Source organism: Camelus ferus, chromosome 27 (assembly GCF_009834535.1).
Source record: "Camelus ferus isolate YT-003-E chromosome 27, BCGSAC_Cfer_1.0, whole genome shotgun sequence".
Taxonomy (NCBI): Eukaryota; Metazoa; Chordata; class Mammalia; order Artiodactyla; family Camelidae; genus Camelus; species Camelus ferus.
Window position 1 is genome coordinate 2015237 of NC_045722.1, and position 26659 is coordinate 2041895.

At 42.3% G+C, this 26659-nt stretch overlaps 1 protein-coding gene across 2 annotated transcripts in view; it reads left to right on the forward strand.

Annotated features, from left to right (window-relative positions):
• Window positions 1–26659, forward strand: part of LRRC49 (leucine rich repeat containing 49) — a 129388-nt gene that overhangs the window by 12669 nt on the left and 90060 nt on the right. For both annotated transcript variants that reach the window (XM_014557004.2, XM_006182010.3), the window contains 3 exons: window positions 2509–2575; window positions 7493–7636; window positions 21719–21780. In XM_014557004.2, coding sequence (XP_014412490.2) covers window positions 2509–2575; window positions 7493–7636; window positions 21719–21780 — 273 coding nt within the window. The remainder of the gene's footprint in view (window positions 1–2508; window positions 2576–7492; window positions 7637–21718; window positions 21781–26659) is intronic.

A 26659-nucleotide genomic window follows, 5' to 3' on the forward strand; every position in this document is an offset into this window, starting at 1 on the left:
AAGAGCTGCGTATATACATGGACGTATTTGTAACAGTTTACTAAGTATCTCCCTTTTGCGAGGCTTGCACTGTGTCCTTTCTGTGATGAGTACCCTCGTGCAAAAATCTTTGTCTGCATCTCGGACTGTTTCCTTAGAATAGGCTTTAGTAGTTGAGTTCACCCTCTTAAAGCCTGTATGAGAGGGGAACTGAAATTTGATGAGGAAGAAGGTCTGTATTTTAGGTACTTCTCAGAATGTGATTCCTGGACCAGTAACCACCCAAGGACTTGTTAGAAACACACATTTTTGGACCCTGTCCCAGAAACTCTGGAGGGGGGGCTCAGCAGTCCGTGTTTTAGCGAGCCCTCTGGATGGTTCTGATACGCACAGAAGTTTGTGGACCCCTGTTTTAGGGAATGTGAGCTTGGGAGTATTAAAGAATTGAATGAAAGATGTCTCTAGTAGCCTGAGGCCAGTACTGTTAGCGAGCAGCGCTCTGCCCCGGGCCGGGTCGCCAGGGGGCCGGCGCTCTGTCTCGGGCCATGTTGTCAGGACGCTGTGATTTTCTGCAGCTGCTCTAGGTATTTCGCGAGCAGAGCAGGCAGAGGAACGATTTTGTTCAGAGTTTTGTCTGTTTTCCCTTCTGGTTTGGCTGCTGTTACTGTTATTGTTGTTAACATTCACTGATTCAAGTGTAAGGTAAGGTACTAAATGCCTGACTCTGGACGAAGGGTAATAAAGGATTCCAGTGAGTCCAGAAGGATGTTAACGGCTTAGATGAAGTGATTTAGGGGTGTTCGTGGGGCCTGGTGCTTTCCAGGGAGAGAGCAGCTCTGCTAGTGTGATGGTGTGAGAGCGGAGACCGATGAGGAGAGGAGGCTGTGGTCGTAAGGGGTGCGTGCGGGTGTATGTGCGTGAGCGTGTGAGCTAACGGAGAAGGAAGAACTGCAGCCACACACAAGGGAACGTAGCAGGTGTGTGGTGAATATTTTTGTAAACTAAATTGGGTTGGGTTGGCTGTGGCGATATAATTCTGGGCTTGGCTGTGACGGAAGATGGCTAAAGTCAAATAGGGATAGAAATTCATGAAGTTTCAGTTTGCGTTGTGTTTACTTGATGATCAGCATTTATGAAGTTTTAAGGGATGATCCAGGTTCTGGAAACATTTAGATTGGTGGAAATGGTTCGTTGAGGCGGGAAAGGGTGACGGCAGAAATGAACAGTGACAGACCAGTGACAATGAGGACAGGTGGGATGACCTTCATCCTAGCCCTCTGTGCCGCCGCTCCTGTCCCTCCGCTGCATCGCGGCAGCGGGAGGAAGCAGGGTGTTATAGGGAGGAGAACAATGAAAGGAAGTGGTTTTGCTCTTTTTGTCTGTTTGTCAGAGGAGAGTCCCGTCGGAGGCAGTTGGGCAGGTAAGGTAGCCATAGGAGTTAGAAATGGGGGAGGCAGGGGGGAGGCCCTCACCACTAGGGAATATAAGAGGGGACACTTTAGAGCTAAAATTCTGTGTTTTTAAATTTATGGGAACATTTTAGTTTTCACAAGATGGCAAATCAAAAATTCCAAACACATATCACCACCCGAGAAGGTTCAGTAGGAAGCATTACGCGGCATCCAGTCTGTCTCTGCGATGAACACTCCGGTTATGAAGACCTTGTACCTAAAACTCACCCGTTGTGTCCGCATGTTCGCCCGCTGATTAAACAGATATTTACTGGGTGCCTCCTTGGTGCCAGGTGGCGGCGTGAGCGCTGGGGGTAGAGCAGAGGGCCTGTCAAAGCTTCTGGCCTCTTGAAGCTCCCATTTTGGTTTGAGGAAGAACATCATAAAAAGTATACACATTCATGATACAAATTTAGGTCAGGATAAATTCAGTGAAGTCCATTAAAACAGGAAGGAGAGAGGGATGCGGACAGGGAGGGCGAGCTGGTTTTGAGAGGGTCATCTGGAAAGGCCACTCGGAGGGGGTATTTGAGCCTAGACCTGAACCTCGTGAACGTCTAGGGAAGAGCATTAAGGAGGAAGGAACAGCAGGGAGAGACCCCCAGGCAGAAATGAAGCTGTAAGTTAGAGACGGCAAGAGCACTGTTGTGGCTGGAGCAGAGCGAGCGGGAGCCTGAGCCCTGCTGGGAGGAGAGCTGGGTGGATCAGCGGCCGGACCGTTCAGGGCCTCGAGGGCTGAGGCGTGGAGTTTAGACTGCAGTCCAGCGGGGAGGGGATTGCCTGAACACTGCCTTGTGCTGAAGTTCTTAGAAGCAGAACTGTTCTTCCCTCAGGACGGGACTTCTGAGCCGCCTTCGGTTCGTTCTCCCAGTGGGCCTGCGTCTTTAGCATTACGACCCAATCAAGGGGAACCGGGTTTAATATGGATAATTATAGACAGTCTCTCTGTTCATATATATGTATGTGTCTGTCTGTCTGTCTGTCTGTCTGTCTAAATTACAATGAGTTATGCCTTCGAGTGGTTTGGTCTGCAGTAGGCATGATACATACATGTTTCTACTCTACTTCTGATTTTCAGAATCAAGAAAATCTCAAACCTGGAGAATCTAAAAAACTTAGATGTCTTGGACCTTCATGGAAATCAGGTATTGTTAAAGCCCTTTCTTTTCTTTTTTTTTTTTTTTCTTTTTTGAAAAAAGTCTAGGAAATTTGGTATTATAAAAGTTTTAATAATTATACTTGTGTTGAATTTTTTAAGAGTTACTTTACTCATTTCACTGAAATTACCTACAGTATTAAGGTATTAAGCTCATTTATATGAGTTGATAATTCCTCAGCAGCAAATGACAGCCAAAACTGATCAAACATTTGGAATTCTTACAGTTAGGACAATTTTGTTTCTTACTTAGTCTTTTATTAACTTCTATCCAACCCCAACCCAAGAGCTAGAATATTGCCAATTATTTTCTTCTTCGTAAGTGTTCCTTCTTCATTCCAAGATAGCCACTGTTACAGATTTCACATTTATCATTCCTTTGCAGGCTTTTTAGTTGGTTTTACCACATGTGTGTGTCTAAATAATATATAATTTAGTCCTATTGTCTTAATGTTATAAGGTGTCATATGACACGTTGCCATCTAGGGTTTGCTTGTCGGATACAACATTGTGTTACTGAGATTCATCTGTTTTGACAAAGAAGCTGTAGTTTATTTTCACTGTTGTCTCTTCCACGGTTTGATTATGCAAAACCCTGTTTCTCCATTTTACCACCAATAGACCCTTGGGTAGATTCTTTTTGTCTCTTTGCTTCTTGTTTTGTTTCCTGTTAGGATGGCACTTGTAAGTACATTCCTATCCGGGCGTCCCCCATGCATCATATGTGCTTTTAGGGTGTATATCGAGGAGTGAAACTGATGGATCACAGGCTATTTAAGTGTCTCGATTTAAAAGGTAATGCCAGGTGTTTTTCCAAGGTGATGGTACCAGTTTATACTCCCGCCAGTAACACGGAATAGCTCCTGCGGCATCACATCCTTTCCAACACTTGGAACTGCCAGACTTCTTAACTTTTGCTGAGCTGGTACAAAGTGGAGTCTTCTGATGGTTTTGATTTCTGTCTCCCTGACTACTCTGTAACCTGGGGTTATTATTCTGTTTGATCAGTTTTTCTATCCTTGCGTTTGTCTTAATTTCTGTGTCTGGTTTGTTATGTTCCCCCTCCTTATTCTTTTGTCTCAGAGCATCTTGGCTATTTTTTTTAAGCCTTTGCTCTTACATTTGAATTTTAGTCTTTGGAATATGTAGTACTTATTTGTGAATAGCTGTGTGAGCTACATACTCACGCAGAGGATGACACCTCTCTGGGGTGGGAAGGGTCCATTCTCGGGCGATCCAGAGTCCCTTCCTGCTGCTGGACAAGATCTCCCCCCTGCGCTTGTTCAGGAGCAAACCTCAGTGCTTTCTCTCTAGGCCTTCTAATAGCCGTGAGTCCCAATCATTCTTTTGAAAGTGAATGTAATGAGTAAAAACCTTTATGGATCTAGATAGGCCGCATCTGCTGGGTTCTATTGCACCCCACCCCATCTGTCTGCCTGTCTGTGTGTGCACACAGAGGGCCGAGTGTTGGTGGCCTGGGAACAGGCCAGCTCTGCAGGCTGGTTAGCGTTACTCTAGTAAAGGGGAAGTTTGCCCAGTTAGTCAGATGGTAGTGGAAGGGGAAGGAGAATGAAAGAGTTTTGTCAGTATGAGAGTATCATATTCAAAAGCATGGAGACTGGAAACAACGTGGGAAGTGTTTTTACTGCTGGAGAATTTAGCACGTGCTGAGGGATGGTGAGAGATGAGGTGAGAGAGGCAGGTATGTGGCCAGCGTGCGGAGGGCTTTAGATGCCACACTGAGGAATTGCCATTTTATCTTTATGTAGCCCTCTGCTTTTAAAACTGTTCATAAGTATAATTGCAACATTTTATGGCAGCATTGTTTTTCTTAAGTTTTTTATAAAGTGTATGTATGAGACCTAAGCATTTATGTGGTTTTCATATTATAATATACTTTTAAGAATTCATAGGCGTTGCCCAAGATCTACGAGAGGAACTGGTAAATGAGTAACACGTTGCTTTGTCTGTATGTTACATGTAAGACTTGTTTACCAATGGTTGTGTTGATGAAAAACGCTCCATTCCTTCTTAGCTGACGTGTTATGTGTCTTATAATTTCAGCATGTTTGCGACAGTCTGTGTAGTAAGATTAAATATTTATACCACACAAATTATTTCTCAAGATTCTATAAGAAGGAAATTTTAAGTGAAAATCTGAGTCTTGTTTCAAAATATTTAAACCCAAAAGCAAAAGTCTGGAGTCTTTAAAGCAAAGACAGTCCTAGTGACCTTAGGTTTCTAAAAAGTCAAGAGATACTCTATTCAGGATGAAACAATGTCCAGTTCTAAAAACAGCACCAGATAGTTAAACTGAAAGAAAAGTGAGTGAGTGGGTTTTGTCTTTTGAGTATACTTCTTCGAGAAATAAAAATGATGCTTGATACACATGGTGAAATGAAATGTAATCGGTCTATGGATGTAAACGCACCCAGAGGAACAGTGGTAGGGCCCGAGAAACAGGTCGGGGGAGGGGTGGGAGGAGTTCGGGGAGGTGAAGCTGGAGACAGGGCAGTTGAGGGACTCGTCCAGTAACCCTGGTGAGAAGCGATGGTGACTTACAGCAGTAGCAATAGGGATACAGCAAGGGGGCAGGTTGGATAAATAGTTGAAAAGTAGGAACATTGAGTTAGCAATTGATTGTATGTGAGTAGTGAAAAACACAGAGCAATATGGGAGATTGACTCTCAATTTGTGACCTAGATTATTTTTTGTCTGCAAGAAAATTTTCTCTTGGTAAATGCTTGCTTTACCACGGACACAAATGGACTTGAAGAAGAAGCTGTTCTCCCAGTGACGTCTTTTCCTCCAGGGAGAGCTTGCCCTGGCTGTGACTGCTTGCCTGAACGCAGACATCTTCCCTTCCAGTGCTGCCGAGTAGGAATGTTGTCTCCACCCAGACGCAGCGGTCTGGGTTACCCTGTACACGTGCGGAAGGCTGGCGTGCCCAGCTCTCCTGGATACGTTAAGAAGCTCTGCTGTCTGTCTCGTGACCCTCTCTGATCCAGGGGGACTACGCCTGGGCTTTTGAACATTCCTGTAGTCTCTTATTCTGGCTGTGAAGTTTATTAACTAACCTAGAATTCTGCTCTCACCCTACTCCACCCTTTGCCTCAAGTTTCTGTTCTTTGCTCTGTGCCTGTGACTTTGCACACGGCCTCAATGAGTAACGGACTTCATTCCACTAGAGAGGCCGCTCACAGTTCTGGCCTGTCTGATTGCAAACCAAGAAGCTGAACAGTATCCCCAGTGATTTTTTAAAAAAAATTATAGGCTGACACCCATATGTAAGAGCTGGAACTCTAAAAAGTAGGCATTCTGATTGTTAGTCCTACTGGAACGAATGGAATTGGAGAAAGGAAATTTTCTAAAAGAAATGCCCCAGGATGTGAGCAGGAGGAGGAAGACACCATATACAGGCCGTGGGCCCCTTCATTCTGTATATTTGTATTTTTCTTGAACTCAGGAAAGTTTTATGTGTACACACACACACACACACACGGGTACACACACACACACATACACACATACATTTACATACTGCTCTTCCATATGTCTGGTTTTTCATACTATTTTAGGAGAATTTCTCAAGCTTGTGCTGATATTACTGATTTTCTATAGTGTCTGTTTTGCTTTTTGCTGATTGTGTACATTCAAATTCTATCACCTATTCAGTTTTGAAATGTTTTTGTCTGTGTCTCACTGTGCAGTTCTGTCATCTGCAGATACTGATATCCTTGTTTCTTCATTTTACATTAGTTAGTCCAAAAGCCTTAGGACAGATTATAAAGCATGGTCGGGTGCTATCTTTATGTATCGTTAGCTCTGCCGTGAACATACTTAGGTTTCTCCTCTTACACCTAGATGGACTCCAGCTGGTATCTCTTGAATGTAAGAGAAGGTCCAAACATGACCAGAAACTGGATTAGAAATCTAAAAAATGGTTAAAGCCAACACCTGTTTGAAGTGTTAAATAGAGAATTTCAGTTAGTACTGTGATGGCAGTACAGGTGAGAAGATTAATCTCTAGTGATTGTGAAGTGCATTAGTCTCACTGCTCGGAAGCAAAGGGCTATGTAATGTGTGTAACTCGCTGCTCCTTAACAGTGCATTAAGGGCCGAGGAAGTCCTGCGTCGGGTGGAAACTCATCCCGTTGTGCTCTGCTTGCTGCTTACGACAGTGGGGCTTAAATCATGTGTGTCTTACTGCTCCATGGGCTGTGCCCTCTGACTCACCCTGACCCGTGCCTCCTCCACCACAGTTCGTGGTTGTGTGCGTGTGGATACGCAGTGATTCAACTCCTCTTGTTCTGAACGGCGCCCACCATGCTGTGCCCTGACCAACCATTATCTGTCTCCTCTCTTAAGCGTGTCCACTAACAGAGATTATCCATCCTCACCCCCACTGGGAATCCTAGTTCCTTGAGTCTTTTCCATTCAGACTCCCAACTGCTCTCAGCATCCTGCAGTGTACGTGGAAGTAACAAGGGGGACTCAGTATCGTTCCCTCTCCTTGCCTTTTCTCTCAGGGTTAGTCCTGTTTGATGGAAACATTGTGAGCTTGTGCCTTGGGCTCACAGTAGGTTTCTATTTGGCAGGTAGTGTGTATACTTCTCTTCACCTTCAGGGGTCCTAGCAAAGTGTTGGGCAATTGGAGATGCCCAGTCAATGGACTTGTTGATTATCTGATAAAACACACTTCAAATAATTACTGTGGTCAAATCATATGTTCCTTTAGTTAAGTGACTTCATAATACCTACAACAGACGAAATTGGAAATAGATTTTTAAATGTCTTCGTATAAACCTGTCACTGAATCCGGTGACTGTATTTTATTTCAGGATTTCTGTAACGTGCGTATCTGAGATTTATGCCTGCTGATCATCCTTTCCTCATTTTTTAACAGATTACCAAAATTGAAAATGTCAGTCATTTGTGTGATTTGAGAGTTTTAAATCTTGCCAGGAACCTTTTAAGTCACGTTGATAATCTTAATGGGCTGGATTCACTGACTGAACTTAACCTGCGGCACAATCAGATCACTTTTGTGGTGAGTATTAAAATGCAAGCAGCATGCGATGTCTGGCCTTTCCTTTAAGGAGATGAAATACATGTATGGCGTCACTTTCTGCAGAGTGAGAATCTAAAGTAATTTAGTTTTTTTCTGCATTTAAATTGTGTATATAATTGTTAAGCTTTATCATATTTCGATTTGGGAAATGTTAGGGTATTTTCCATTCTAAAAGATAAATACAAAATTAGGAACAGAAGTGTTATCAGTAAATGAATCAGCTAGTGGTAAACAAATACTGAGTCCTTTCCTTTGTTATTATAGGAATAGAATTAATAAGAAGGAAGGTTACTGGTGATTGAAGGTTGATGAATTGTTGCAGCAGGAGGTGAAAGGCGCAGAGAAGAGGGGCTGAGGTGTGGAGACATGCATAAATATCATATTCTTTGTGGTTTTACAAAAGGCAGCTTGGTACAGTGGAAAAAGCATTGTTGCACAGGACATTAGAGGCCTAGTGCTGGCCTCAGCTTCATCCCTCTTTAGCTGTGTCACTTTGGATAAATTACTTTAAATCTGTAAGTCTCAGTTTACTTTTCTCTAAAATGAGAACATTGGGCTAGATTATCTCTGTAGAGTCCTTTCTGGCTTGCTGACAATGGAAAAAGCCATAAACATGCTAGAGTGCTAGCATGTGAGCAGGAGGAAGAGTTGGCACCGTGGGGACCAAACTACAAAAAGACTCCACTGGAGCTCTGAAGATGAACTTTGTTAGATTGAGAGTTTGACTCAAGATTACCAAGTAGGCGACCATTCGATGCTCAGGTGCTTTGCACGTGCGTGTGTGTGAAGAGCACCAGGGGCACGGTCTCTGGCTGTGCGATGTGGGCCACGAAGATGTTTGAGGGTTTATAAAAGCACTATTTGCTCTTTTGACAAGTTTCGTTTGCTTATGTGCAATAGAAAAACTACATTAGGTTTTCTCTGGATATCACTTAAGCACTTTGAAAGGCACGATCTGATTCATAGCTTTTTTCAAGACACTAAGTTCCTTAGTAAATAGTTAAATGTACTACAAGTGTGCACTTGAAAAAGTTGGGGTCAGATGATACCTTATCTCTAGGCCTCGGTGTGCAGATTGGTTTCATTTTGAAAATTTTCCAGAAAATCTGAGCCAACTAATGCTCATATCTTCTAGAAGCCTGGGATAATTTCAAAACCTTCTTCAAGACATGGATTTATTCTAGAACCTCTTAACTTCTGCCAGCCCTTCCCCACATTGGGCTTAAATACTGGAAATGACTAGTTTATTTGAAAAGACACCCAGATTGAGTTAATCTGTTGCTTTGCTGGGTCTCTAGGAACTGCTCAGGCTGGACTTAATCTGTCCCTGGGACACTGGGTATGGTAAGGATCCAAACAGCTCTGTTAGAGTGGGGGACGCACATCTGTTGGCTCTAGCATATTCCTGTCTGCATTGTCTTTCATTTGTAAAGTGTGTAATATATATCCAGGAAATTGCTTACTGAATTTCCTGTTGAGCATTCTGTCTAATCATTACTGCTGTACCTTATGGAAAAGGAAATTGTATTAATTTCTAAAAGTTAAGATTTATTATCCATATGGTATAATTATGATAATAAGTATCATGCATTTTAATTTATTGGAATTGTGGGTATATGTATAAGAATAAATAAGAAACTTTATCTGTTTCTTTTTTGAAGCATCCTTTTCCTAAAAGAGCCAAGAGACTTAAATCTGAGAATTCTTTTGTTGCTGTTGTTTTTAACTCTCCTTTGCTCAGGGTCAGTTGTCACACTCTTTTTGCTTTTCATTCTCTTACGGTGTCCTCGCTGGCTGGTAATCCCTAAATGAAGGACCGCGTTGAGCGGCTGGTTCTCCCATGCAGCTGAACAGGGCTTTTTAACCACGTTCTCTCCCTAGAACGGTCACTACACCTGTGTACGTGTTGAATCCCACGCGCTGGCGGACTTCCCGCGAGAGTAGGGGCGGGAACCGAAACTGACAAAGTGAGAGCTGCTCGGCGGCGGCGTGGGTGGCGGGTGCGGGAGGACTTGGTGTCCTCGGCGCCGGGTGAAATTGTGGTTCCCGCCCGCTCTGGTTCTGCGGTGGCCGTACCAGCCACCTCCACGGATAAATCTCCCGCGCCCTCCCCTGCAGAGCCCGAGGCTCCGGCTGAGGCTTTCTCCAGCCAGCCGCCCCGCGGCTGCACGTGTACCTGGCAGGGCTGGGGGGCGGGGGGGAGGGGCGGGTCTGCTGGTGTTGCAGGAACAGCATCTGCCTGGTTAGTGGCGGTCGCCCTGCGCAGGCCTGCTCTTCGCGGTGCCGACGCCCAGCGCCGGGGGAGAGGCTTCTGTCGGGAGGAGCTGCTGCCGCCTGCTCTGAGCTGCAGCTTCTGTTCAGGGGCGCCTCCTGTGAGATCCGAGCTGCTCTCCACCTGACTGAAATTCACCAGAAACGTTCATCAGTTAATAACTCTCGTTTTTATCATTTCCACGGACTGACTCACTGTGGCAGTGTTTTTGTTTGATTCACCCATTGAATATTGCGAAGATGAAACAAGTGTGTTTATCTGCTTTACCATCTTATCAGAAACCTGTGATATTTTTGCTATGGAAAAGTCATTATTTATTGTATTAAATTCACTGACATTTTCTTGGAAATTTTATAAATTTCTACCAAATGTCTATTTAGTTTATATGGTATCTTTCCTTTTTAAAAAATAGGAAACATTTCAGACTCTCCCAAAATAATACAAAGTAATATTACCAATACTTGTATATACACCAATGAATTTAATACATAAAAGGCTTTTAAATACAGTTGATGCCTGCTATGTAACCCTGCCCCAACACATTCCCTCCCTCCTTTGCAGAGGTAACTGCAGGTACACATTTGGTACTTATTTCTGTGTATGCTTCCTTTTTGATATATCTCTAAACAATTCCATATATAGCCCGAAGCACTCTGAAGTAATTATTTTGCGTGCTTTTAAGTGTTCTGTACATAGTATAGTCATACTGCACATGTCTTCTGTAAGGTGCTTTTACTCTTAGATTCATCTATGTTGATACTTGTGGCTCTGGTTCACTAATTTTCATTGTCTACAGTATGCCACTGCGTGATTATAATTTAATATTTATTCTTCTACTTATGGCCAATAATGTTATTTCTGATTTTTGTTAAGAAGACATAACATTTTTGTACATGTCTTATGCATATTTATAAGTTTCTTTAGGACAGTGACTTTCAAACATTTTTAGCCATAATTTATGGTAATAAATGAAATTTACCTTGAAACCCGGTTATTAAATCCATATTTATATGGGTACTTCATAAATAATGGAAACAAGCATTTCGTGACCATCACCACCCTTTGTACAATCCAATCTGGTACATCCTATTCTATTCTATAATGGCTCATTAAAAATGTTGCTCTCAGAAAAAAAAAGCTTAGTCTCAATCTACTGAATTGATTTCTTGACTAATGAAAAGTTGGCTGCAATCTGCATTTGAAAAATGATGCTTAGTGGTGGATTCTTGGGAGAACCAACGTGCAGGGTCGTGCCCGTCATTTCACTTGACTAGATACGCCCGCTTCTCCCAAGGTGGCTGTACCGAGTATCATCTCCATCAGCTCTACCTGAGCATTCCTTTAACTTCACAGCTTTGTTGACACTTGCTGTTGTCGGACCTTTTAATTTTTGCCAGTCTTTTAATTAGAAGTTGTATTATACTGAGATTTTAATTTGAATTTCCAGTGAAGTTGAATGCCTTTCATGTTTTCATTTTTGATGTTGAGATTGCCTCTTCTGTGAATAGCCTTTTCTTTGCCCATTGTAGTAACGTGCTTTTTTTCTTTTTCTCATTGAGCTGTGATATTTCTTTTGTTTCTCCGCCTTTTGAGGATCAGAAGTGAAAATCATCAGTAGTTTCCTTTATTGTTTCTTTTTGTTTGTTTGAAAAACCCTTTCTTACGGGCTGAGGACATAAAGGTATTTTTCTCTGCTGTCTAACAAAAGCTGTGAAGTTGTTCTTCATGGGGAGGTGTTTCATCTGTTTGGGATTGATTTTTACCTGTGGTGTGCAGTTGAATTTTTTTCTATTGGATTACCAGTTGTCCCAGGACCTTCTATTGAAAAGTGCATTCTTTCTGTCTTTCCCTCTCCCCTTGGCAGTATCTTCCTCTGGCAAATCAAACATCCGCACGCGCGTGGATCTGCCCCTGGCTCTTCTGGCCTGTGTGATTGATTTCTGTGTGTGTCATAGTGTAACATTGTCTTAATAATGCTGACTTCCCATTATGTCCTAGGAGCTTGTGGAATAAGGTCCTCCATCTTCCTTTCTCTTCCCTTTCCTTTCTTTCCCAGCCTGCTTGCCTTTTTCAAAAAAAAAACAAAAACAAAAACAAAAACCGTCTTGGTTTTTTTTCTATATACATTCTAAAAATAGCATGTCAAGCCTCCTGAATAACCCTGCTCTCTGTTTGACTGGAATATCTTTGACTCTGAAGGGAGCTGACAGGCTCAGGATCATGATGTGAACATGAATGTTATTGTTGTGAGTGGCTCACATGCCTGTAGCACGTCCCCCATTCATGTCTCATTCAGTGATTTTTATACTTTTATCCATAGATTACTTATTTGTTTTTTGTTAGGTATCTTCTGACATATCTTACACTTTTTTGTTGTTGTTATAAATTTTTTGGTTAGAAATAGATTTTACTGCTACTAGTATACGAACCACAGTTGATTTTTGGTTCATTGATCTTAAATCTAGCAACCTTGCTCAGACACTTAATAATTCTTAATAGTGTACTTGTAGATTATGTTAGGTTTTCTAGTTAGGCAATTATAATTTTTGCAAACAATGGTAGTTTTTCCTTAATCATTGTGTTTTGTTTCTACTTATTTGACTGAGCCAGACTGAGCCTCCAGTTTAACTTAACCTCCAACACAAAGTTGAACAAAGAGGCAAACATAGTCATCCTTGTCCTATTCTGGATTTTCAAGGGAACACATCACGAGCTGTGTTTGCTGAATGCCATTTATTAGTCTGAAGAAATTATCCTCTGTTTTTTATTTGCTTAGAGTTTACATCATGAATCGTTGTTGAGTTTTGTTAAATGATATTTCTGAAACTCTTAGATCGATCATATGGATTCTTTAATTTATTAATTTTGAAAATTATAAGATTTTTATAATGATGACTCGTAGCATTTTGGGTCAGTGTATATATTATGTACTATATTTCATACACATTCCTTTTTTGTTTGCTAATATTTGATTCAAATATTTAAACATCTGTTATAATAAATGATACTGGCTTGTGACTTCTTATTGTTATTTCTGTTATTGAGGTCATATACTAGCCTCATGAAATAAATTGGAGAGTGCTTCCTATTTTAATATTCTGTGATTCCTTATTTTGGTTTTCTATCTAGTAAAAACCTCAACTTGTATGAGATAAAGATGACCTGTTCCTTGAATATTTTGATGGAATTTATCTTGTGAACCGCTGACTCAGTATAATAGTGGACATTGGTTTTGATATGTTGTAGTTTCCCTTCATCTGAATTCTTTTTTATTCTATTTCTGGCTGCTTTTCCTGTAGTCATTCCAACCCCTTGTCATGTCTGATAATACTTACCTACTTTGTTTTTTCCTGATCAGTGCTGCCTGAGGCTTGTTTGTTTTGCCGGTGGTTTCAAAGAAGCAGCTTTTGGCTTTGTTAAACCTCTCTGACAGCTTTTAAAAATGTTATTTTATTGATTATTGTTCGTATCTTTCTTGTTTCCTCTATTTTAAAATTTTTCTCTCTAAAGTTTTGTGTTCGATATTTGGTATATTAGCTTTCAGTTTTTTATTGTCTGATGTAATCACACAAGGCTGTACATTCCCCTCTAACAACCACTTCAGCTTCCTCACACAAGTTTTGAAATTTAGTATTTTTATTATAATTTAGTTCTAAATATATTCTAAGTTGTATTATGATTTCTTCTTTGATCCAAATGCATATTTAGACATATATTTAAACTTGTTGATATGAATGGATTTCTCACCCTTTTTTTCATCTTTTCTAACTTAATTGCCATTTGGCCAGTGAGTGTGATTATATGTAATTGGTTCTCTGCAGTTTGCTGGGGTTTGCTTTATTGCACAGTGTGCTGTCAATATTTATAGTCAATACTGACTATCAGTATATTCGCCTAATATGTGGTCAGTATTTAAAGCTATGGTTCTAGGTGCTTACAGATTTTAAACTGATGTGTCTTCCTGGTGGATTGTTTCTTTCATCATGTTGTACTAACTGTCTTTATTTGTAGCTCCTTCCCCGAGTGAGCGCTGTATGGGCATGGGCTGTGTGCCAAGCACGGCTCCCAGTTTGCACTGGATATCAGGAAGCTGAAAAATAACACTTCTTGTCTTAACATTTGTTTAATCAAATGTTAATATCAGTTTTCTTTTGGTGATTTTTTTTCCTGGTATATCTTTTTGATCCCTTAACCTTTAAAAAATTTTTAATTTTGCCATCATTTCAGAAACCGTTGCAACAATAGTGTGAAGAATTCCCATCACCCTTCAGTCCGAGTCCTTAAATGATGACCTCTCAGTGCCTTGGCTTTCTCCTCTCTCGATCATTCTCTTTCTTCCTTCCCTTCTCTCTGTATCTACCAGTCTCTCTCTCTCAGTGTATATATATATATTTTTTTTTCTGAGCCATTTAAGAATAAGTTGGAGACATAATGCCTCTCTATCTTCATGTACTTTAGTATGTATTTCCTGAAAACAAGAAATTCTCTCACATAACCACATTACCGTTACTAAAGTCAGAATGTTAACAGTGATATGATGCTGATATCTAATCTGCAGATCCCATTCAGATTTTCCAAGTTATCTCCATAGTGTCCTTTATAGCACAAGAAAATCCAAGATCACGCATTGCATTCAGTTTCTACGTCTCCCTAGTTGTCTCTGAATTGGAAGCACCCGACTCTTTCTTTGCATTTCCTGGCATTGACATTTTCAAATATTGGTTTATTATTTTGTAGAATGTTACTCGATTTGTGCTTGTCTGTTTCCTCATGATTAGATTCAGTTTATGTAGTTTTGGCAGGAAGATTAGCAGTAGTGATGCTGGGTTCTTCTCAGTGAATCATGCTAAGTGTTGTTTAACTTTCAGCTTTTCTCTTGTAAAGAACACACAGCTCCTTTTTGCATTTACGGCCTGAGCTGTGTCTTCTGGCCGGAGGCTTCAGTCTGTCACACTCATTGTGATTGCTGACGTGTTTAGATGTGTCACTGACTTTACCCCGTGCCTTCTGTTTGTCCTGTTTCTCCTGTGCTGTTTTTCTCTTGTGTCTGATTTCGAGTTAGTGTTTTCTGTTTTCTCTGTTCTTCTCCTTCCCTTTAATGGTTACCCTTAACATTTTAAAACACACTTGACTTAAATTACAGTGTTAACACACGTCCCTACCCCGTCTTCTCCCCCTCCCATTTTGCGCGCTGTTGCTGCCTAGCTTTTCCTTTTCATCTCTTTACTCCCCAGGTTGGGTATTTTGAGTCGTTGCTTGTTTGGACTCACCCGCGTGCTTGTTTGGGTTCACCCCTCTTCCCAAAGTACATAGTTTGGATCAAGTTCCTTTAAGATGACTCTGCTGGTAGTAAGCTCTCTCAGTTTTTGTTTGTCCAGCGATGTGACTGTTTCGCTTTTACTTATGACTCATACCTGATTGATTGGGTCGCCAGCTGTCTTTCTCCAAGGTGTCTGACGCTCATGTTCCACTGTCTCTGGTTTCTCCTATTGTCATTAAACTGTCTGCTATCATTTTTGAAGGAAGTCGTTTTCTCTCTGTTTGCTTTTAAGCTTATAAGGTTTCTTTCTGAAGCCCTCAAACTCACTATGATGGGTGTAGATGTGGAAACATCAAATTTGACCAGTTTGGGACCTGCATTTTTACATATTTCAATGAGTCTGAAATCTGGCTATGCCTCACGATCTATACATGGCGTCTTAAAACTACACAGGACAGCCTGCGGCGCCTGCACTGCTTGCGCACGAGGGAGCTTGGTTATGACTGTTTCTGTTACTGTCACTTCATTTGTTGGTGTTACATGTTTTGAGTTTAATCACTCTTCAAAATGTATTTTAAAAGATTACACCATGATTTGGCATTGAAATGAAACATTCAGAAAGGCATGGAAATAGAACAGCAAAGACTTAAATTTAATATTAGTGAAAATACTTTTCATTGAAGGAATGACTGTAATTTCACATTTTCTTGCTGATTAACAGTCAAATACTTTAACAGGAAAATAACCATGTTTGGCAAAGCTGTGTTATGTTTTGTTAATGAGATGGGTTCAGAGAGGTTGCTTATCACAGGCCGAGAAGTGCAGCTGAAGGCAGGAGAGATTGAGCAGACTTCTTGGAATAGGCAGAAGAAATTTCAAAGCAACAAGAAGCTGTGTGGACGATTAATGGTGTGTCTGGGTCCGTTTGTGCCACTGCCACAAAGCAGCGCAGACAGGGCAGCTAGCAAACAGCAGGGATCTGCTTCTCGCGGTCCCAGAGCCCAGGGAGCCCCGGAGCAGGGCGCCCGTGTGCTCGCCCTTGGGTGAGGGTCCTCCTCCCAGCCCAGAGTTGGTGCCTTCTCTCTGTGTCCTCACCTGGTGGACAATGCTAGAGAGCTTTGTAGGGTCTCTTTTAGATCCTGTTCGTGAGGGCTCCACCCTCGTGACTTAAGTGCCTCCCAAAGTCCCACCTGCTAATAGCCATCATCTTTGGTTAGGATTTCAGTGCATGAATTTGGAGGAGACACATTCAGACCATGGCACTAGTGTTTCTTTACCTTAACAATATCAGTATGTAAGAGTGGGTATTAGTAGCTTGGAAGAAAATCCTGTGATAGTAACAGAGCATACGTTATATGATGTATGTTTATATATATATATACTATATATATATATATATATATATATATATATGATATATGTTATATGATACATGACATATGTTATATGATATATGATATATGTTATATGATATATGACATCATCAATGTTCTTGATGGCACAGAAGACAATATTGTGTGAAAAGCATGGGTGTTATTAGTTAAAAAGGCATTTAGAAGTTGGACTCTAAATGTGAAGACTTTTCCTCCATATTTTAATAAAGTATAATTTGATACAGTAAAATGCACAATCTTAAAAAATTTTCTTTTAATTAGAAGTATAGTTGATTTACAATATTGTGTTGGTTTCTGGTGTACAGCATAGTGATTCAGTTATGCATGTATATGTTCTTTTTCATATTCTTTTTCATTATAGGTTATTACAAGCTATTGAGTATAGTTCCCTATGAAAATGCACCATCTTAACTGTATAGTTCAATGACTTTTTTATGCAAGTGTACTTTCTCTCTTTCTACTTCTTAAACACCTGCTAGACATGGCATGGACCTTCTTATTCTAGTCTTTGTTTCTTAGAATTCCATCATTCTTATTTTTCTCTGCTACATTTCTGCATTATTTTTACTTTTTTAATGCTGTCTTTCAGTTCACTGACTTCCTCTTCAGTTTTGTCTAATCTGATTTTCAGTCCACCCATTGAGTTTTTAATAACTACCACAATTTTTTGTTTCTAAAAGTTCTACATGGATTTAAAAAAAATACCTAAATCTCTATTTATAACACCTTATTTTTCTCATGTTTTGATTCATTTTATTTCTCTAATAACCTTAAACATAGATATTCCATAGTCTTTATCAAGTTATTCTGTTCTCTTCAAGTTTTGGCAGTTCTACATTTGCTGCCTGAAATTTCTGCCGACTCTTGCTCCTGGTAGTTTTTTTCCATAGGTGAGTCATTTTGGGGTAGTCCAAATGCCATAAAGCCTGAGCTGTGTTTGTGTCTTTCCAGAGAGTTTCGCCAGGAGTGGTAGGGGCGTGAATGCCAAGGACCATTTTTAACAAGGAGTCTTGTTAGATCATGCATGTGATGTAAATTTAAATGAGGGAAAGCCTATGGGTATGAAATTGAGGCTTTTTCTATTTCCCTCATAGCTATTATATCTAGCTCTTCTAGATTATAGAGACTGTTAATCTCTGCAGTCAAAGCACCAGTGCCTACTTACTAGTCTGGTTTTTCATTCCTTTTTATTTTGGGGAGAATTACAACAGTATATAGAAGAAAATCAGACTGAGAGTAGCTTGCAATTAGATGGACTGATATCTGTTGCCATGTAGTGGGTAGTAAATAAATATCAAAAGCAGATACGCATATTACTGCCTTTGGGTGATAGAGGCAGAAAGTGGACATTTCGTCATGGTGTGTACATGTGTGGTTAGAGCCGCTGATATGAGGGTTTACACACGTTATTCCTCATTGTGTTACAAGGTGATGGCTGTAGCAAGTAGTTATTTTGGAATTAATTTAGTAAACCTTTTTATAAAAAAGAATACTTTTTTCTTTGTTTTTTCCAAACTTATTTAATGTTTGTTAATAAATCTGTTTTTAGTTCTCAAAATTAAAGCGACTACCCCTATATATTTTTCCACTAACTTCCTTGTATAACAGAATAGGTCACACTGAGAGTGGCCGTGACTTTATCACGGTCATCTTTGTCCTCCTTGACGCATGCCAGCGCCTTCGCCCTGCTTCTTCCTTGTCCTCTGCAGGAGGCTGGTCCAAAAATAGCTCCAGGACTAGACATTCTGCGCATGGTCAGATTGCTGAATCATTTGGTTCTTTCGTGAAGTTTAGGAATATAGAAAACAGTGTCTGAGCTGAGTAGGACAAGCATGTTTCTCAAATGGCAAGTCATTATTCTTTTGAAAAATAAAGAATTATAATCCTCAGTAATCTTGTAGTAAGTAATTTTTAAGTCTATTTTTAAAGGATTATATTTTTAAATATATAAGTTGGTTCAGAGTCTTCAAAAAATATTTTGAATGTGATTCTCAGAATAGTGTTGTATTAAGTATAATAAAGTTGACACTGTGAGCAGGCTGACAGTTGAGATATGAGTATTTCCCTGTATGCAAGTATCGTACTTCCTCCTCTTTTCCTTCTCTTAAGTGTGTGCGCAGGACTGCCTCCCCGCGGCGGCCCCGCCCAGGAGCAGGCGCCTCCGGGAAAGGACTGCTGGGAAGGGTTAACATTTGCTAATGAAATAGATGTTCTGACTTTTTCTCAAAGTTATAAGGATTTAGCTTTCTTATATTATCTTTAACCCCTTATTTCCCCTTTCCCCATCATTCTAAAATACTTATACGTTTTGGATAAGCAGATTGTTGAGTGCTGGCTTCCCCAAAATAGCACCAGAATAAGCTGTTGATGAAGAAAAGCTGAGTTTATTACTGACAAGTGAGCGCACTGCCTGCACTTGGTCTTAGTCGTGTCTTCAAGGGCCAAAGCAAGATACTTATTTTTGAGATTTCTTGGGGGTCCAGTTTAAGGTGGGTCTTTCAGTACAGTGACTTCAGGTTGATGAATTTATGACACAGTAGATTAGGATTGTCTGGAACAGCAAGATGAGTTTTCCAAAGTACACACTGGACTGTCATATTCAGCTCTTGTTTTCTCTGGCTTTAATAACTGTCTCACTTCTCCCATTAATTGAGGGTTCTATTTAAGTACCATTAATTAATGCCTAAACTCCCCAACCGAACTCTAAAATCCCTCGCTGTATGGGCAGATTCTCAGGTAATCTGTTTCATTGTCTCTCTTTGGAGATACCCCTTCTGGAGCCCTCTGTCCTCCGTCTCTAACGTATTGAGACTATAAATAGGATGTTTTCTTTTTGTCTATTGTAATGCTAGAAATTTATTACAAAGTATACCTTGGAATTGCTAGAAAAATTAAAGAAATTTATAATTTTCCTATAGAAATGAAATTTGGAACAACAAAAATGATTATCAGTAATTATTTTGCTTTTTAAAGTTCTGGAAAGGCTGTCTACTAAAATGGGTTCGAGGTACATGTAGTTGATTTTGATTTTTAGTTTTTCAACTTGTGAATATTTTTTAAAGCTCTATCAGATATTGATAGTTAATAATTTTGAAAATTTGACAAAGACTTATGGTAAAATGTTGTTTTTAAAATGAAGATAAATACAAAACGCTATAGTCATATAAATAAAAAAACCCTTTTCTCATGAATTGTAGCCTGATGTAATTTGAGTTTATAGTTTAATAGCAACAAGTTATGTCTTAAGAGGTATCTGTGGTCTAGTCTCTGAAGGTGATAGGCCGGGGCTCAAAGAGACAAGTGTGTTTTTTTTAAGGTGCCTCGATTCAAAGGAGATTCAGGCTGCTGCTCCTCAGTTTCTCCCAGTCAGATGTCAGCAAACTGTGCTTGTGCCCAGGAATATCTCAGGTAGAAAAAGAGCCCCCCCACTGGCCCATCACTCAGCCCCCCCCCCCACTTGTGGAAATATCGGAGACAGAGCTGGCGGAGCTGATGCAAGGAGTCTGCCGCCATGCAGAGCCTGTTGCCCACGGAGGGGAATTGGGCAGCGTGCCTGCTTTCTGCAGACTGTGGTCACATCCATGGAGCAGGCTTTTCAGGGCTGGGCCTGCGAATGGTGATGCCAAGAGAATGGTCCCCCGAGGCGGGCCCTCATCCCTGGTAGCTGTGTTCATCTTGCACGGATGAGGCTCTGAGGGTTTGAGGGAAGTCTGGAGAATGGCACAGAGGCAAGCCGCACGGGGCAATGTCTTAAGCCAGGTTCTCTTCTCCTGTTCCTCTCGAAAACCAACGAGACGTGGCTCGGGCACAGCTCTGTCACTTATATTTTCTTTGTATAACAAGCTTTTGAAAATAGATAAATGAACTGTTTTTGGAAAGGCTGAGCTTGTCTGTAATTTCAGTACATTGCCTAAATTTTACTGGGGTCTTGGAAATGGTAGTTTTAAAAGGGCGGAAGAAAAGGAGGGAGGAAAGAAGATGATGACTTATGGAAACAGTAAAACAAGTTTTGGGTTGAAATATTGTTCACGATAATATGTGAAGTGTGTGTAGTTGTGTTAGCGTCATTCAATCCCATGTAATGAGGGATTATTGCAAATGATGCTGCCTTTAAAAATGAAGAAACACTTATACGAGAAGGGCCAGTGTGTGTGGTATTTTAAAGAGCAGAATCTTAGGAGTCAGGGTGACAGGAGTCTGGTCGCGTCTCGGCCCCTGGGCCAGTGTGCATCCTGGGTCACCTGCCCAGCCCGCTCCCGTCCTGTCGCTGCAGCAGCTTCAGCTGTTTGCTTGTCCTCATGTGAATGATGGGCTTGCTGCCTAAGCAATTACTAAGCTTCCTCTTAAGATTCTGGTGCTCCAGATTGTGTCATGCCTCTCAGAAGGTTTGTGTCTTTTCATTTAATGAAATTAGGTAGCTTTGTGATTTAAAAAAAATCATTTGAGCCAAAGCATTTCAGTATTTGCTAGGGGTAACTATGTTTCAGCAGCAGTGTTTGCCCTGGGGTGCTGCACCGAACGGAACAGTGTCGATTCCCAATTGTAAGGGCCTCTGATTCTTGCTGAGGTTGGGGACTGCCCTTACCGTGTCCTTCAGGGATGCTTATTATGATTGTTCAGTTTGACGGGGGAATTGTTGGTGTTTTGGTTCATCTGTAACTGGGTGGTGTATTTCGGAGGGTTTGGGAACAGTGAGGTTAATAGCTTTGAAATTCTCAGTACTGTTTGGAAAGCCAATTGCATAAATTTAAAACTTAAAGCGTTTGGAAGGCTTCCTTTCAAAAGTGACTTTTAACAAATGTTTGGTCATACTGTATTTGTGCCACAGTTGAAATGCTGAAGTAGCACTTTGGCTCCTTTCCCAAAAGCATGCTCGAAGAGGCCAGCAGCAGCGTCTCCTCTGTTCTCGGAGCTTTTACCTTGCAAGTGGTGCAGCTCGTTCTGCGGATGTACTGAACCCTCCCATTTAGTCTGCAGTGAAGGAGGATGGAGCTCAGTGTCCAGTAGAGATCAGTGGTCTAGCAAGGCTGCAGTAAATAGAAATGACTCTCTACTTCAGCAGCAGAGCAAGAAGACAATTATAATATTTTTTTTTCCTTTCAGCTGATAAATTTTTGCTTTCTGTTTCCTTCTAGAGAGATGTGGATAATTTGCCCTGCCTCCAGCGTCTGTTTCTCAGCTTCAACAATATATCAACGTAAGTGGAACCTCCCAGCTTGTCATGTATTAGTCACCTGATTGTGTGGGTTCTGGTGCTTTAAATTCAGACTGTAAATACCTTGGAGAATTTTATTAACATGGAAGATTTTGAATTGGAAAATGATGGAGCCGTCTGTGACAAAGTTCTTTGTGGAAAAACAAAGCTCCGGTGTGTATCAGTGCCTCTGAAGCTAAAATGATGGGATTAGTGCAGTGTGTCCTTTTTATAATTATACCTTTGGTCATGTTCTTTCGTAAAACATGGACATGGGAATGTTGACACGTATCTGGCTGTCCTTTGTGTGACACTTACTGCACTAGGCAGCTGGATTAGAATTTCTTTGTAAATCATCACCTGTGATCTGCATGGCTCCTCAGCGGTTCTGATGTGGCAGGCTGTCTGGCTGCTAAGCCACTTGCTAATTCGGCCATAACTCCGAACTTGGCAGCCCTGCTCGGGACGAATGCAGCTGAGAGACTGTGTATTAGGATGTATACATGTATGCATTTTGTTTTCCAAGGATTTGTATTGTGATGAAGTCTCACTCAGCGTCAGGGTGGGAGATGGCAGAGCCGAGCTGAGACGTCCAGCCGGGCTTTTCAGAGCAGGCGGAGCAGCGGTCCTCTCCTGGTTCTCTCCCGCCTCACCCCCTAGAGCTGTAGTTTCACTTCAGGACTGTTCTTTGAACCTGATTTTATAGGAGGGTTAGGAATTAAGTGTGAAAGAGTTTAGAGCACATGCCTTCCTGAGCGCTAGGTCTGTGCTTCTGATGATTCGAAACCGGTTGGGCTTTTGTGCGTTTTCTGTTTGCATCTTTTTCCTGTGTTACCCCATGTCCCTGTGCTGTGTCTCTACAAGGTAGAGGTTGAATCTGGATGGTGAGCTCTGCATATAGCGTTATTTCAAAGGAAATACCCTTCATCTTTTTCTGTTTTATCTTCTGTGGAAAGAAATGTTAACGTTTCTGAGAGACTTCTGAGATTCTTTTCAGCGTGTGTTGGACGCCGTTCCAGACGCCTTTCAGCTTTGTTGGGGGAGTAGGATTTATTTTCAATGGCAGTGGAAGGAACACTCAGTTTTCTTTAGGAAACTCCTACCTAACGACCATCAACAACTGTTTTGAGAGCATAGTTTCTCCTTCTCACAGTATGTTGTTTCTCACGTCTCACAATATCCACTGTTCGAGGTGCTGCAAAGCCCTAGGTTCCTCTGTGTGTGGTGGCACCTACTGCTCTCACTCCTTGTCTTGCTTACGGGGGATAATTTAGAAAGAGATACAGATGTGGGTGTCCAGGGCTTCTGACGTTCCTGGGTCCCCAGGGTACCTGGACTTCTGGACTCCTGGCTCTGTAGGGAGTTGATCTTAATTGCCTGTATTTAGGGAATTTTCTTCCCAACCTGGAAAGGAGTTTCACCTCCCCCAGCAAAATAAAGATATGATTAATGGGATTAATATTTATGACTTTCTTTAAAAAGTGTAATTTCTCCAGAAATTGAGCTAGAAGGACGTCAGCAGTCTCCGGGAGTTCATGTAATTAGTTGCTCTGTGTTTCTGCTTAGGCGTAGCCCTTCCCCGCCTCTAGAGCTTCCGGAGGACCTCCTTTTGAGGTCAAGGGCGTTGTCTGCTGTTCCTGTAGCTGCAGGTGGTCCAGGAGATGGTATAGAGAATATGTTGGATCTAGGGGAAAAAATTGGAGAGTGCAAGCCTTGAAGACATTTCTGTGCGCTTTCCTCAAGACACACATATCCCAGGTAGCTGGGACCGCAGACGATCTGCGGTGTCCTTTCATGTCCCGGGCGGCCTGCCATGGTCCTGGTGTGACAGAGCTGCCTGATTTTACAGGTCAGTGGCCCAGGAGTAACACACAAGAAGAGGAGAAACCGCAGCGCAAAGGTGAACGTGCCTTTGGGGCTTTCTCTGGGTAACTCTCAGATAGCACCCAGCAAATGAACACAGGCAACAATACGTCCGTTCTGGGGAGACGGCACGGTGCTGACTGCTACGTGGCAGGGCTTCCTAGGTTTTTACTGAGGCATTGAATTCTTAGCGGTCCATTTACGTGAACTATTAGGTATCTGGTGGAAATTTAGGAAGTTCCAAAATGTGATAGCACCCTACTGAATTCGGAGAGCGCCAACTGGGGATGAATAGGTGCCTGTGCTCAATGTGGATAGACCCATTGCCGTGTGTTATCCTGCAGATGTTAGAACGGTGCATTTAGCTCTACTAGCAGACGTGCAAGGTGTATTTAGAGGACGTCTGTGTATCTGAATAGAACCAGTGCCTCTGGTTAAAATATCCCTCAGAGCATGAGGAAGACAGAGGCACTAACAGGTAACTGTGGTGCAGCGCGGTCAGCTCAGTTGTGGTGCTGCGCAGGGGTCCCAGGAAGTGTCAGCCAGCCTGGGGAAGGGCAGTGAAGGAAGCCTTCCCGGAGGGAGCGGGCCCTGGGCTGGCTGGGCTCTGAGTGGGGCGGACCTTAGTGCAGTGAGGGGGACCTGGACGTCGCAGGTGAGGGGCACAGCCCGGGCAAGGCTGCTGCAGAAGGCTCGGAGCGGGCTCACCAGGTCCGCCCTCCGGGGGCCTGCAGTGAGACCCTAGCCCTCCCTCTCCGCTACCCCCGCACCAACCCCAGGCCCTCCTCCAGCCCACAGAGTGCCGGAGGCGCCTGCCAAGGGACATTTTGTAATGACCAGCCTGAGAGAAGTATTCTGTGGCTCATCGAGAGAATCGGTTATTCTGAATTCTCTTCAGACACGTTCACTCCATTATTCAGCTCTTCCGAGGTGCTGCTGTCTGCGTGGTTTGTTCTGTTTTTCCTGGTCTCGTGAGCTTAGCTTCTGAGTCGTCTGTAGTCTTTTCCAATGGCTTGTTCTTGTTTATGAATTAAAGAGCTTCCTTTGATTTCTAGAATTGACTTTCGCCCCTGAGTTAATGCCTGTATTTGGTCTTTAAACTAAACTAAACAAAAATTCTTTTCTTTCTTTCTTTCTTTTCTTTCTTTCTTTCTTTCTTTCTTTCTTTCTTTCTTTCTTTCTTTCTTTCTTTTTCTTTCTTTCTTTCTTTCTTTCTCTCTCTTTCTCTCTCTCTCTCTTTCTTCCTATGATTTTTGGATGGCAGTTTGTATTTATAAATGAGAATTTGTAAATGGATTTGCTTCCTCAACGTAGGTTAGAAATACCACTGTGAATGCAAATCATGAGTGTGGGATCTCTGCAGAGGTTGTGGGGAGGGAGGAGGAAGGATGTCCGCCCCGCTGGCTTTCCTTTGTGATGTGTGGAAGCAACTTGCCCTCTGGGAATGGGGTCCTTTTCCATCCTGGCTCAGATGCACCCCCTCCCCAAAGCGCTGCCCTTCCTCTCTCACCATTTCCAACCGGGGGGCAGTTCAAGGGTCAGCACTTTGAGAGTGAAATTGTGAGCAGACCCTCCAGTAATTCCCGGGCAACTGACGCACCTCTGTCTGCCTCTGACCCTGGGGAGTACTCGGAGGGTCTGCCGGCGACACTTATTTAACAGTGATCCTGTTCACTTCCAGCTCTTTAGCAGCTTGGGGTTTTACTGATTCCATCTGCTTTATATCTTCCAGAAATTCCTCAGTGCTCTGGCCTGCGGATGGAGCTCTTCCGGGTTTTCTAGTACTGCTGTGATGTTTTCACACTTCTATGTTCAGTCATTTCAAAGGGATTTTGAGAGGGTGGGGAGAGGTGAGAGCATGTGCCCAGGCAGCCGTTCCCAGCACTGCCCCCACTCGGAGTGATTTCCCCAGACGGGCTATACATAAAAATATCCTTGGAAGCTTTAAAAATACACAGTCCTCGCTTCACTGCGAGGTAATCCGCTCCAGTAGGTTTGGAGTGGGGCCAGGGATCTGTATTTTTTTAAGGCTTCTCAGAGAATTCTGATGTGCAACTCGACGCTAGATTTGGGAACCACTGAGTTACGGCACACCAGAGTGAGAGTATTTGTTAACTTGGAGATGACTGGTTTATGTAAAATTTCCCTTAGCATGGAAGAGCTTTTAGACAAAAATATTTGTCAGGGATAAATGTGCACTGCCCTCCGGAAGCGGTTTACGATCTGCAGCCAGAGCCCGGGTGTTTCATTTCTTTGCACTGAGGTGTCACAGAGCCCTGCTCCTCGTCACAGGGTCGAGTTGTGATTGTCTTCTTTCCAGGCTCCCTTTTCTTTCATTCTCCAACGGAGAAAGTTTTTACAAGCTTCTTTTTTTTTAAACAAAGAGGAGACGCATTTATAATTCTAATAACTTCATTACCTGAAAGGGAATGGCTGCTGTTGCCTCCAGAACTGAGGGGAATTCTGTATCACTGGGGAAGGAGTGAAATACGACTCAAGGGCAAGTGTTAGCCCAGGGCCCTTAGGCTCATGTGTCCTTTTTCCTTTTAGTTGTGGTAAAACACACATAGCAGCACCATCCTGACCGTTTTAAAGGGCGCCGTGCAGCGGCGTTAAACACGTTCGCATCCGTGTGCGGCCGGCCTTCTCTTGTGCTGAACTCCTCATCTTGTGAACCTGAGACTTGATACTATTACACAACAGCTCTCCATCCGCGTCTCCCCCCGACCCTGGCAACCCTCTTCTTTCTGCCTCTGAATTCGACTCTCCAGGCCCCTCACGTCCGGGCACTCACGCCGTGTTCTGTGACTGGCTCGTTGCACTCAGCACAGTGTCCTCAGAGTTCATCCATGTTGTCGCCTGTGTAGGAATTTCCTTCCTTTTTAAGCTGAATGCTCACGTCCTTGTATTCTTGAAACAGCGTGAAGCTGACTGGAAGAGGGAGCCTGCAGTGTGCGGCACGCCCACCCTCCTCCTCGCCATCGCCCGTCGTGCCCCAGGGGCTCACCCTGCTCCCCTG